This window comes from Amia ocellicauda, chromosome 7 (genome assembly GCF_036373705.1).
Source record: "Amia ocellicauda isolate fAmiCal2 chromosome 7, fAmiCal2.hap1, whole genome shotgun sequence".
Classification (NCBI taxonomy): Eukaryota; Metazoa; Chordata; class Actinopteri; order Amiiformes; family Amiidae; genus Amia; species Amia ocellicauda.
Window position 1 is genome coordinate 20,588,065 of NC_089856.1, and position 12,885 is coordinate 20,600,949.

The following is a 12,885-nucleotide window of genomic DNA, read 5'->3' on the forward strand; positions in this document are numbered from 1 at the left end:
TTTGGCTATTCTAGGTAAACGTGTTTATAACTTACTTATTTTCGAGTTTATGCAGCTAAAACGCTGTAGACATGTTTAAGACATATAGTTAGGAAAAGTCACGAACGGGTATGCGCAGTGTATTTAGGAACACAGAGTAATTAAAATTTTAATAACCAAATCGGTCTAATTGACCGGCTTGGCGCTTCTAGTGTTAAGGCTGTACAGAAACACGTAAGAACTGTAAGGTCTTGATGTTTTTATTTTTCCTTACTAAGGTATTATCATTTCCATACAGGATCAGTAAACTAAATGAAAACAAAATGAAATGTTTGTGCTTTAAAAGATTAATATCACTTTACATTTGTATTGATTTTTACAAATAATTTAAAAATAACTTACTCTCATACCCAGTCATCTGTCTACATTACCCCTTAAATTAAAAGTACAGCCTCAACGACATACGTTTTTCTGATCTCTCAAGAAGTATGATGCCATATGTATTGCTTTTTAACAACATGTTTAATTAAATCTTATTGATTTGTTTTATTCAGCTCATGTATTTTAAACCATATGAACACAATTTTTATACTGGTGGGCATATTTGGCTTTTGGGTCCAATGTAAAAGCTATTTTTTAAGCGGGATTTGACTTACCAGTAAAATACATGCTAAAGACAGATTCATTTTAACAAAGATCAAGATTTTTTTATTTATTTGGATTATTCAACCTTAATCAAAAGCATTGTTGAATACATACAGGGAGTCTATAACAAATGCTCAGGGGGAATCTGCTTTAGATTAGTATGTCATTGCAAATAACTAGACTGAATACCTAAAACACATCAGACGGGTGGGTACACATCAGAAATAACTGTTTACAAAGATTTTCTGTCTTTATCACACTAGTCCTCTGAAGAAGGTTTTCAAAGTAATATGAAAGAAACAAATGTGTTACTTAAAAAATAAATACATGTTTTACTAATTTGTGTCAATAAAGAATAAAGTTTAGTCCCTAAAACAGAAACCTAATAAATTCTTAGAAACAACACCATTTGTGTCATTCAAATAAGTAAACCGAAGAGCGGGTGACTACAGCCCGGGTGGATGTGATCTAACTGTGTCTGTGTGTTAAAATGTCACGAAACCTGATTACGAAAACTCAGTCTCATTACATATGTTTGAATCACTATTTTTAAATTTATTTTCTTTAGAGTTTTCTTTCTGGTTTAGCATCCGAAAAATAACTGTACATACATATCAGATCAGGGTATTGAAATGAGAGCGCTCTGAACATAGCGATCGGTAATTAGCATGAGTCACAGGTTAGCGGCCCCCATGCAGGGGTGGAGCCGCTTATCAAAACTCCTTCAGGGGCAGAGCAGGGCGCCTCTAAGAGCACCTCTGGTTTGTAGCACAGACTGAGGCCCTAGGTAGTAGGGGTTCTTTTTTGTTTAGTTGTATTATTGACTATATACGTAATTTTATTTTATGGATGTTGAGTGTAACGATATTTTAAAAGACAAATAGTTATAGTAGAGGAAAGTCAGACAGTAGAATAAATTGTAACCTCTAGAATTGCCCTATTGGCGGTATGTAAGAGATGGATTATGGCCTTAAATAGATCAAATGAAAACATATATATGTTAATATTCCCATGTATTGTATATGTAAAAGTGTCCAATTCTTAAACTTGACCTTTTCATTGGCCATATTTTATACATGGAGCGTCTTTAAACATTTGGCATATCTTACCGGTATTTAAAGGGCGTTAGTATTGTGTACTTGTTTATTGCACAGGGATCTGGTGTAATGCGTGTCTACAAGGCTGTTTGGGGTTGTCTTTCCATCTCCCATTTATAGCCTCAAACACCTTAAACATGTTTTTATATTTCAACGATCGTGTTTATATTGAGGTATCCGCAGAGGGATCTAACTTAGGCACCTTTATTTTTGAGCCCATAAACAGGTTCTGAAAACAAATAACACTGTACGATGTATTTTGATGCTTTCTGGATTTTAACCCAGCACACCGTCTAAGCAAAAACCTTTGAATTCTTTAACATTAATAAATACACCCTATTTCACAGGATAAGACCAACATGTTTATTAACCAAACAAAACGTGTCATTTGTATTTTATAATGGGGTATGTGGCTTCGGGGGTCCGCAGGTGTATTAAAGGCCTGGATCGTAGGCCCGGGGGAGAGCTGGGCATGGAAGAGGTTTGCAGGCCCTGGCGGCCTCCTCGGTTTTTGGAGAAGACATGTTCTTTGTCTTCTGAACCGAGTCCCGCCCCGCAGTGCTCTTAGAAGAGGGCGTGACCGTACACGTCTACACGCCATTATTTTAAAATGACTTTCTTAACTAAGTGCAAAATACTAAAATCAAAGGACCAAAACTAAGGATGCAAAACAAACACACAAAAAACATCAATCGGATGTTGTATTACATTGAAGATTTCATTTATTGATCCATCAAAATACATGTTAGATAATGTACAAACTGGAGCAGCATCACACTCTTTTTCAAGCCAGTTGGAGCAAATGTTCCTGCAGAAAAGAGACCTGGCAGAATCTGAAGAGCCATGCTTGTCTTCTCTAGAGCAAAGAACAAACCTGTTACTCCAGCATTAATACTATTAATTTTAAATAAGTGGCATGCATGATTATTATTATTATTATTATTAATTATTATTATTTATTTTTTGACAGACGCACTTATCCAGGGCGACTTACAACATGAGTGCAAAACAAAAGTGAGCAGACGGCAAAGTTAATTCAACGTAAGGCTTATTTTATATGAGACACATTACACAAAACATTGCATCTATCGAGTTTTTAATCTGTAATAGGACTAATACCAATACGTTTACATGCCGTTATGGAGTCCTGAATTTGAACAGAATTTGTTACTTCTATTATCATTTAATGAAACAGCATTCAAATACACAATTTGTACATACAATTAGTTAACTCGCAATTAGTAATACTTTCACGAAATACCGCAATGAATAGGTTAATGACCTCTATGTTATCTAATTATCTGTTAGTGTTTTCTGTTTTCGAAAGCTAATTCAAGCATGCGTTGGAAGTTACTTACCCCCAATAAGGTCTGCAATCACACTAAAGTTGTCTTCATTTTTTGGCAGAGAAATATTGACCGCAGAGTGATCCAGTTGTATAGAGATTCAGTGACACACTCCTAATCGCTGATCGTTGGTCCGCCATCTTCGTTAGGTTTTTTCCCCAAATATAAACCAATCAAATATAAACCGTATCCTCTGAATTCCTGAGCGTGAACCTGTCCAGAGCATCGCGCGAGGCAGAGTGGAAAACAATCCAATGTGTTTCATTTGTTATATTTTCGATGCTTTGACATTGAAAGTGCATGGTCATTTAAATAATATACACTCACATTAACCAAGTTTTCATAAAACGTGTAATATAAACCCATGCCCCAAAACGCAGAAGTGACCACCACGGACTATTGATTGCCAAGGCACAATTACAGAAACTTCAATTTTAATTTGAACCAAAATGCACATCCATCATACATTATATATATATATTATATATATTTTTAACCCCTTGTAATTATTTTATTAACAAAATTATACATTTTGAAGTAGATAATCGATTTGTATCTGTTAGGATTGAAATATGTACTGCAATAAATTAGCTGATTGTTTATTGTACTGCTAATGTACTGCTGTTACTGTATGATGATTCTTGAAATGTGTATATTTAGTTTAATCTGTAAGTTGCCCATGGTAAGGTTATCTGCTAAGAATAAATAAATAATAATACATTAATAATATCACCTGGAACTGAAGGTACTGTTACAGCTTTATTTAAGGTTAAGTTAGATTTGACTTGCTGTGAGAAATTACTGCTGTAATTAAATTCAGGTCCTTACACCAAGAAAACACAATATGTTTTAACTTGTGTGAGCTGGTCGAAATAGATATGTTTTTCTTGTTACAAGAAAATTCTTCTTCTGGCAAGAATCTCAAGAAATCACTTTTGGTAGTGTAAGAACTTTCTCTTTTGATAGAAGAATTGAAAATACATAAAATAGTATTTGACCCAGGTCTGTCATAGTCAGGCTGCAGGGGGGAGGCTGCGGTAAAAAGGCAGTTGGTTAGGGTGAGGGATGATACATTACTTCTGGACGATTTACTGCTTTATGTAATAATACTGCATTTGCTCTAATTCACCTCTATTGAGAGGCTGGTTTGAGGGATTGGTCTAGATAGTACTAACACAGTTATTAAGAACAGAGTGGTATGTAGCCAGGAGGATAACTTTCTCGGTAGGTCTGTGGGTTTCTCTCTCAGTCAAGTGACGTGTAAAGATCTTCAGGCATCCACTGTTCTGCACTCTTGCCTGCTCTATTTAATTTTTGCTTTCTACCTCTTTCACACTGTGCATGCCTTCAGATTTTGAAAGCTAACAGACAACTGGTAAGAGTTTACATTTGAAAAATTTTGTGAATGACCAATCCTCTGCCACCATCACCAGTCTTGCTTTGCTGCACTTCACTCCTCACTAGGTGTTGTTCTGCCACTTCTATTCCTGTTGCTACATTGTTATATAGATGTCACAGGATAATCCCACAACCCTGTATAATCTTATTTTTTTCAGATTTTTTGTAAAATTAAGATTGTAATGCTTTCAAATATTTTGTTAGCACTAACACAATTATAACCCAAAACATTATTCATTTTTGCTATCAATGAAAGAATAAGACAAAGTAAACTAACTCCCAACACAAATCATTTTCTTTTGTTATTAAGCATTGTATTCACTGACATTTTTCTTCCTGACATTTACAAACTGTATTATTAATAATAATATTTATTTCTTAGCAGATGCCCTTGTCCTACTTACAAATCCTACTGTTATTGTGTAAAAATATTCTGCATAGCCATATTGCTTCAATGTTTTTTTTTTTTTTTCACATTTAGATGTTTGGAAACTGGACTTTTGGCACTTTGGTATTTACAGTAATGGTTATTACAGTTACCTTAAAGGTGAGTGTATTCGAACATAATATAAATTTCAGTGTACCATAAAAGTCGAGATTCTAGATTGTTGAACCTCTGGAATAAATCAAAGCTTCAACCCACCTGCTAGTCTCGAATTACAATCCGAAGTCACCATGTCAGGGGCTTCTTGGCTCTGTGCCACTCATCAGTGTAATGTATGTGAATATAAAATTTGGGAAAACCTGTATCACTCCTCTACAGAAATGTGTAGGGGTCAGTTGCATGAAACGCATGTATTGATTCATCTATTGATGTCCACGTATTGATTAAGTGTTTCATTTTTCTTAGCTAGCATATTGACATGCTTTGTACACCACATGTAAACTCTCCAAACACTTCAGGATAAAACTATAAGGGGGTTTTATCATGCAGCTGGACACATTGTAAATGTTGGTATAATAAGCCACATTTTTAGCCTTGTTTCTCTACATTCATAACACATCTGTACAACAGTGTAGTACCAGACGAGTGTTGTCATCTACATGAGGACATTTTATTTATGTTGCTTTGCAGCTGGCTCTGGAGACGCACTTCTGGACATGGGTGAATCACTTTGTGACATGGGGCTCCATCGTCTTCTACTTCATATTCTCCTTATTTTATGGGGGAATTATTTGGTAAAGTATAATTAAATGTCTTTTTAAATGTTGTTTTAGTTGTTGTTTGTTTCATATCTGCATATTTTTTTAGTAGTAGTAGTAATATTAGTTGAAAACAAGTAGTTTAATCGTGCATTTAACTTCTTATTTGCAGTATGTTCAGACATGATAAAAGTTTCTAATTAAAAAATAAATATCTGAACTACCTTGCGGTTGTTAGTTCTCCTCTGTGCTGTCCTACTCAGACGCTCTGGTTTGTGTAGGGAGATCATCAGTGTTCTTGGGAGCACAAGGGGGCATAGCCTTGAGGCAACCCTTGAATCACAGTGGTCCTGTATTCTGTTTCTTCCCCAGGCCCTTCTTGCACACACAAGACATGTATTTTGTCTTTGTTCAGCTGCTCTCCAGCGGCTCAGCCTGGTTTGCAATCATCATCATTGTCATTAGCTGCCTGTTCCCTGACGTCATCAAGAAGATATTTTATAGACAGGTCCAGCCCACCAACACACAGAAAGCACAGGCAAGTATCACTGGGTCCACCTCTGTACAGTGGCTACTACCGCGTAGAAGTTGAGCTACTGCTGTTAAATTTACAGTGACAAAATCAAAGCTGTTGATAACATAAATACTTTCAGTGAGGTTCAATCCCAGGTGGGGTATACTGCTTTTGTACCCTTGAGCAAGGTACAAGGTAAGAACCCAGCTGTATAAATGGGTAATTGTATGTTAAATGTCATATATTGTAACAATTGTAAGTTGCCCTGGATAAGGCTGTCTGCTAAGAAACTTAGTAATAATAATAATAATAATAATAATAATAATAATAGCATTGGATGTTCCATAGTGGATATCCACAAACCAGGTTTAGTTTCCATTTTCTTTTTTTGGATGTGCACGTCTGTCCTGTGTTTAGTAATTCACTGTTTCAGTGTCACCCAAGTGCTATCAATCACGCCTCACTATAAGAGCCCCACAGGCGGGCATGGCCAACATCCAGCATGGCTTTACATATAACCTTCAGAAGCATGTTCAATGTCACTTGAGGGAAGGGCCGGAGGACTGAGAAATTATAAAATGCTTTCCACCAAACTCAGACCTACAAATTATCAATATGGTCCTATGCAATCCATTGCATAGGATGATATTAATCATATATATGAATCTAAAGTTCACAGCTTTGCATAATGTTCTTTTCAGGAAGTCTATGTGAGGTGTGTGTTCATTATAAGCATTTTATGTTAGTTTTTTGTCCCAGAGAGGATATACTGGAGGAGAACAATGGATGTTCAAGGTTTTAAATTAACTCTTACACCCCCGAGTTTTCCAATGCAAAAAGCTGGCCTTAATTTTGGATTCTGACTTTCAGATAACTACTGTTTTCGTCCAGCAACATGTGCTTTAAGGAGTGACTTTGTATCGGCTCACTGTCCTCATTGGCTTTGTGTGATTCTGTTTACTGTTCTGTGTCATATTGTTGTGGCATAATGTAGCAAAAAAACAATATATACAATGTTTGTTCTGGTGCCAGGTAGGTTACACCTACCACATAAGCCTCACAGATCAGATTTTCTTCCTGCAGGGTCAATTAATGCCACCTAGTTGCATAATAATTCAAATTATGAGGGAGTCCCATGGTGGTGGTGGTAGAATCAACGTTAGCCCAATTCAAATATAAATACAGTGAGGGAAAAAAGTATTTAATGAGGGAAATAAGTATTTGATCCCCTGTCAATCAGCAAGATTTCTGGCTCCCAGGTGTCTTTTATACACATTCTCTTAAAGGGAGTGCTCCTAATCTCAGCTCGTTACCTGTATAAAAGACACCTGTCCACAGAAGCAAACAATCAATCAGATTCCAAACTCCAAAAATGAATGTGGAATTATTTAAAATAATAAATACAGTACTCACTTCTCTGACTGTTGCTACTCCTGCATTTAACTGTCTGCTGCTGAGTTGAGTTTACTATGGCTGATGCTGAGTTTAGTTGACTGACTGTTACTGCTACCTTCAGACTATGAATATTTCAATCATCAGATGAGTGATGATGAACATATCTTTATCAATGTTCAGAAGCATAAGAGCCTCAAGATGGTCATCCCTCAACACAGAGTGCAGTCTGGTTTGAATTAATTTCAGAATTGAGAAGTGAGAAACACAAGAAACATAGGTTAATGACAATGTTAAAAGAAGTTTCAGTGCACAGACTAAAGATCCAGAACTGATGAGCAAATGAGCAACATATGCACATGAAATGCATTTTCCACCTTGACTTTCTGATGTTAGACTGCTGATGTTAGTGAGTCCTGCTCATCTCTGTTCTCATATTCAGAGTAAACAGTATCTCTTAACTCCATTATCCTATTTTTTTATTCTTTGTTCGACAGATTGCAGCTATAGCAAAAGCAAGCATTCCTCAAATCCTGGACATCAGCGTTAGTCATGGTGGCAATACCTTGCAGACTTTCAGGCTGAAATACAAAACCTGGCTCCACAAGTTTCTTATTTCTGGGATCTAACCAGGGTTGGGAGGGTTACTTTTAAAAAGTAAAAGAATACAGAATACAGAAAGTTACAGAATACTGATTACCTTGTTTTGAAAATAATCTGTAACCTAATCCAATACATTACAGCAAGTCAGTAACGTAATCAGAATACTTTTAGATTTCTTTTGGAATACTTGTTTTCCTTTATTAAAAAACAAAAGCAACAGAGTTCAAGAAGTGAAACAATTTGTACTACACATTCTAATATGGATGACGGATTGAAATTGTTTATTTTTATCCACAGTACAAACAATTAAAATGGTAATTAAGATTTGCATTAGAGATGCGCCAGTCCGATAATCCGTATTGGTATTGGTCCAATACAGGCCAAAAACACTGGATCGTATATCGGAAATAATAGATTTTGTAATCCGATAAGATCCACCGATAAATTTAGCCTGAAACTTCACCTTAAAGGGGAACTCCACTAAAACTCCATATTTTCTCAGGTTATTCTATAAGTAGAAACATACAGTGCACCCAGAAAGTATTCACAGCGCTTCACTTTCTCCACATTTTGTTATGTTACAGCCTTATTCCAAAATGGATTAAATTCATTATTTTCCTCAAAATTCAACAAACAATTCCCCATAATGACAACGTGAAAAAAGTTTGTTTGAAATCTTTGCAAAATTATTAAAAATAAAAAACAAAAAAAGCACAGGTGCATCCTGTTTCCACTGATCATCCTTGAGATGTTTCTACAACTTGATTAGAGTCCACCTGTGGTAAATTCAGTTGATTGGACATGATTTGGAAAGGCACACACCTGTCTATATAAGGTCCCACAGTTAACAGTGCATGTCAGAGCACAAGCCAAGCCATGAAGTCTAAGGAATTGTCTGTAGACCTCCGAGACAGGATTGTATCAAGGCACAGATCTGGGGAAGGGTACGGAAAAACGCCTGCAGCATTGAAGGTCCCAATGAGCACAGTGGCCTCCATCATCCATACATGGAAGAATTTTGGAACCACCAGGACTCTTCCTAGAGCTGGCCGCCCGGCCAAACTGAGCGATCGGGGGAGAAGGGCCTTAATCAGGGAGGTGACCAAGAACCCGATGGTCACTCTGACAGAGCTCCAGCGTGTCTCTCTGGAGAGAGGAGAACCTTCCAGAAGAACAACCATCTCTGCAGCACTCCACCAATCAGGCCTGTATGGTAGAGTGGCCAAACGGAAGCCACTCCTCAGTAAATGGCACATGACAGCCCATCTGGAGTTTGCCACAAGGCACCTGAAGGACTCTCAGACCATGAGAAACAAAAGATTGAACTCTTTGGCCTGAATGGCAAGCATCATATCTGGAGTAAACCAGGTACTGCTCATCACCTGGCCAATACCATCCCTACAGTGAAGCATGGTGGTGGCAGCATGATGCTGCGGGGATGTTTTTCAGCGGCAGGAACTGGGAAACTAGTCAGGATCAAGGGAAAGATTAATGTAGCAATGTACAGAGACATCCTTGATAAAAACCTGCTCCAGAGCGCTCTGGACCTCAGACTGGGGCGAAGGTTCATCTTCCAACAGGACAATGACCCTAAGCACACAGCCAAGATAACAAAGGAGTGGCTACAGGACAACTCTGTGAATGTCCTTGAGTGGCCCAGCCAGAGCCCAGACTTGAACCTGATTGAATATCTCTGGAGAGATCTGAAAATAGCTGTGCACCGATGCTACCCATCCAACCTGATGGAGCTTGAGAGGTCCTGCAAAGAAGAATGGGAGAAACTGCCCAAAAATAGGTGTGCCAAGCTTGTAGCATCATACTCAAAAAGACTTGAGGCTGTAATTGGTGCCAAAGGTGCTTCAACAAAGTATTGAGCAAAGGCTGTGAATACTTATGTACATGTGCTTTTTTTGTTTTTTTTATTTTTAATAAATTTGCAAAGATTTCAAACAAACTTCTTTCATTATGGGGTATTGTTTGTAGAATTTAGAGGAAAATAATGAATTTAATCCATTTTGGAATAAGGCTGTAACATAACAAAATGTGGAAAAAGTGAAGCGCTGTGAATACTTTCCGGATGCACTGTATTATGTGCAGTGAGTTTTTCATGTCCAGCTCATTCTATGTACCATAAATCGGAGATTGAGAAATATGTCGTGACGTCACCGGGGTGCTTACTCTGGAGCTGCTTTCCTGAGAGTCAATGGGGGAGATCAGAAAAGTCACAAAAATCCTTCAAAAATAACATTTTATGCATTTTCCAATGGTTCTTTCGGAAAAATATTTTTTCCGAAAGAACCATCGGTTTGTAGTCATAAAAAGTGAACTGTCGCTATTATTTAACATGATTATTTTATTGCAGGCACCGCCGTGTGGCTACAGCGCAGTGCGAACTGCGCACGTGCGTTGTCCACAGAGCCTGCACTGCGCTGGAGCCACATGGCATGCCTGGAATAAAATAATCATGTTAAATAATAGCAACATTATTTTTTTGTTTTGCCCTCAGGAAACCTCAGTCACATACAGGGCATAGAGGACATAACAGTCACATTAGAGCAAGGTTCCTGCAGGTTAAGGATGTGGAAAAATAATTACTTTTAATGACTTTTCATAGTCTTAATTACAGACTTTTTAATTACCTGGATCAAAGTGTTCTAGGATTGTAATAGTTGAATTGACAAATTCCATATAAGCACAATCAGTGGAATTCTGCAGATCTGTGCATATCTGCGGAAATCTGCACTACAAGAACGCGACCAGTGGCTTCCTCACAGAGACAAAAACACTTTTAAGTGTATAATATGTGCAGTGCAATTAAAATACCAAAAATCTACAGTTGATATGTTAACCCACCTAAAAGCCAAACACCCTTGTGCGAAACTAGCAATTACAGAAAAGGGAAGAGGAGCAACAAACACATTAATATTATTAAGCTACATACACACAGCCAGCTATTGCCATTTATTTTGTATTCACTGGAACTCGAGCACACAGGTGTGTTTCTGAACGCAGACGGCAGTCTGTGTGTGGACTGTTGTTTGGAAACTTGGAAAAGTAAATCGTTTAGCTAATACATTTTGTATTTCGCCATTATGACCAGAAAACATTGCCACAAGGACGCTAATGTTAAGGCATTTTCGGTGCAGCTCACATTGCTAAACTATTAGGCTATTGAATGAAAAATAAATTAAAACAAATTGAAGATATTTAAGTGAAAACTTAAATGTATGACTTAGGACTAACACTGGAGATGCTATTTACGTTAATGTTAAGTTGAGTTACATTCTACATTGAAAAGTTTTTTTTGTTTTATTGGAAATGCTTTTATTTTTAAATATATATATTGAGGTTTGAGTTATTTATATTGTCATCTTTTAATCCAGTGAATGACACTGGAATTTATATACACTCACCTAAAGGATTATTAGGAACACCTGTTCAATTTCTCATTAATGCAATTATCTAACCAACCAATCACATGGCAGTTGCTTCAATGCATTTAGGGGTGTGGTCCTGGTCAAGACAATCTCCTGAACTCCAAACTGAATGTCTGAATGGGAAAGAAAGGTAATTTAAGCAATTTTGAGCGTGGCATGGTTGTTGGTGCCAGACAGGCCGGTCTGAGTATTTCACAATCTGCTCAGTTACTGGGATTTTCACGCACAACCATTTCTAGGGTTTACAAAGAATGGTGTGAAAAGGGAAAAACATCCAGTATGCGGCAGTTCTGTGGGGGTCGAAAATGCCTTGTTGATGCTAGAGGTCAGAGGAGAATGGGCCGACTGATTCAAGCTGATAGAAGAGCAACTTTGACTGAAATAACCACTCGTTACAACCGAGGTATGCAGCAAAGCATTTGTGAAGCCACAACACGTACAACCTTGAGGCGGATGGGCTACAACAGCAGAAGACCCCACCGGGTACCACTCATCTCCACTACAAATAGGAAAAAGAGGCTACAATTTGCACAAGCTCACCAAAATTGGACAGTTGAAGACTGGAAAAATGTTACCTGGTCTGATGAGTCTCGATTTCTGTTGAGACATTCAGATGGTAGAGTCAGAATTTGGCGTAAACAGAATGAGAACATGGATCCATCATGCCTTGTTACCACTTGTGCAGGCTGGTGGTGGTGGTGGTGTAATGGTGTGGGGGATGTTTTCTTGGCACACTTTAGGCCCCTTAGTGCCAATTGGGCATCGTTTAAATGCCACGGCCTACCTGAGCATTGTTTCTGACCATGTTCATCCCTTTATGACCACCATGTACCCATCCTCTGATGACTACTTCCAGCAGGATAATGCACCATGTCACAAAGGTAGAATCATTTCAAATTGGTTTTTTGAACATGACAATGAGTTCACTGTACTAAACTGGCCCCCACAGTCACCAGATCTCAACCCATTAGAGCATCTTTGGGATGTGGTGGAACGGGAGCTTCGTGCCCTGCCACAAATCTCCATCAACTGCAAGATGCTATCCTATCAATATGGGCCAACATTTCTAAAGAATGCTTTCAGCACCTTGTTGAATCAATGCCACGTAGAATTAAGGCAGTTCTGAAGGCGAAAGGGGGTCAAACACAGTATTAGTATGGTGTTCCTAATAATCCTTTAGGTGAGTGTATATATATATATATATATATTATATATAGTGTTAATTAAATGTTGAGATTTTAATTTTGCACAGTTACTTTCAGTGATATTTCAGTATTCATCCTGAATGTTTAAATGCTGCTTAAATATATATTTTTTCATTTAAAAGAGTT

At 37.6% G+C, this 12,885-nt stretch overlaps 1 protein-coding gene across 4 annotated transcripts in view; it reads left to right on the top strand.

The window, feature by feature from the left end:
- Nucleotides 1–12,885, top strand: part of atp11b (ATPase phospholipid transporting 11B) — a 146,963-nt gene that overhangs the window by 108,310 nt on the left and 25,768 nt on the right. For all 4 annotated transcript variants that reach the window (XM_066708840.1, XM_066708839.1, XM_066708842.1 and 1 more), the window contains 3 exons: nucleotides 4,947–5,012; nucleotides 5,541–5,644; nucleotides 5,981–6,146. In XM_066708840.1, the coding sequence (XP_066564937.1) occupies nucleotides 4,947–5,012; nucleotides 5,541–5,644; nucleotides 5,981–6,146 (336 nt within the window). The remainder of the gene's footprint in view (nucleotides 1–4,946; nucleotides 5,013–5,540; nucleotides 5,645–5,980; nucleotides 6,147–12,885) is intronic.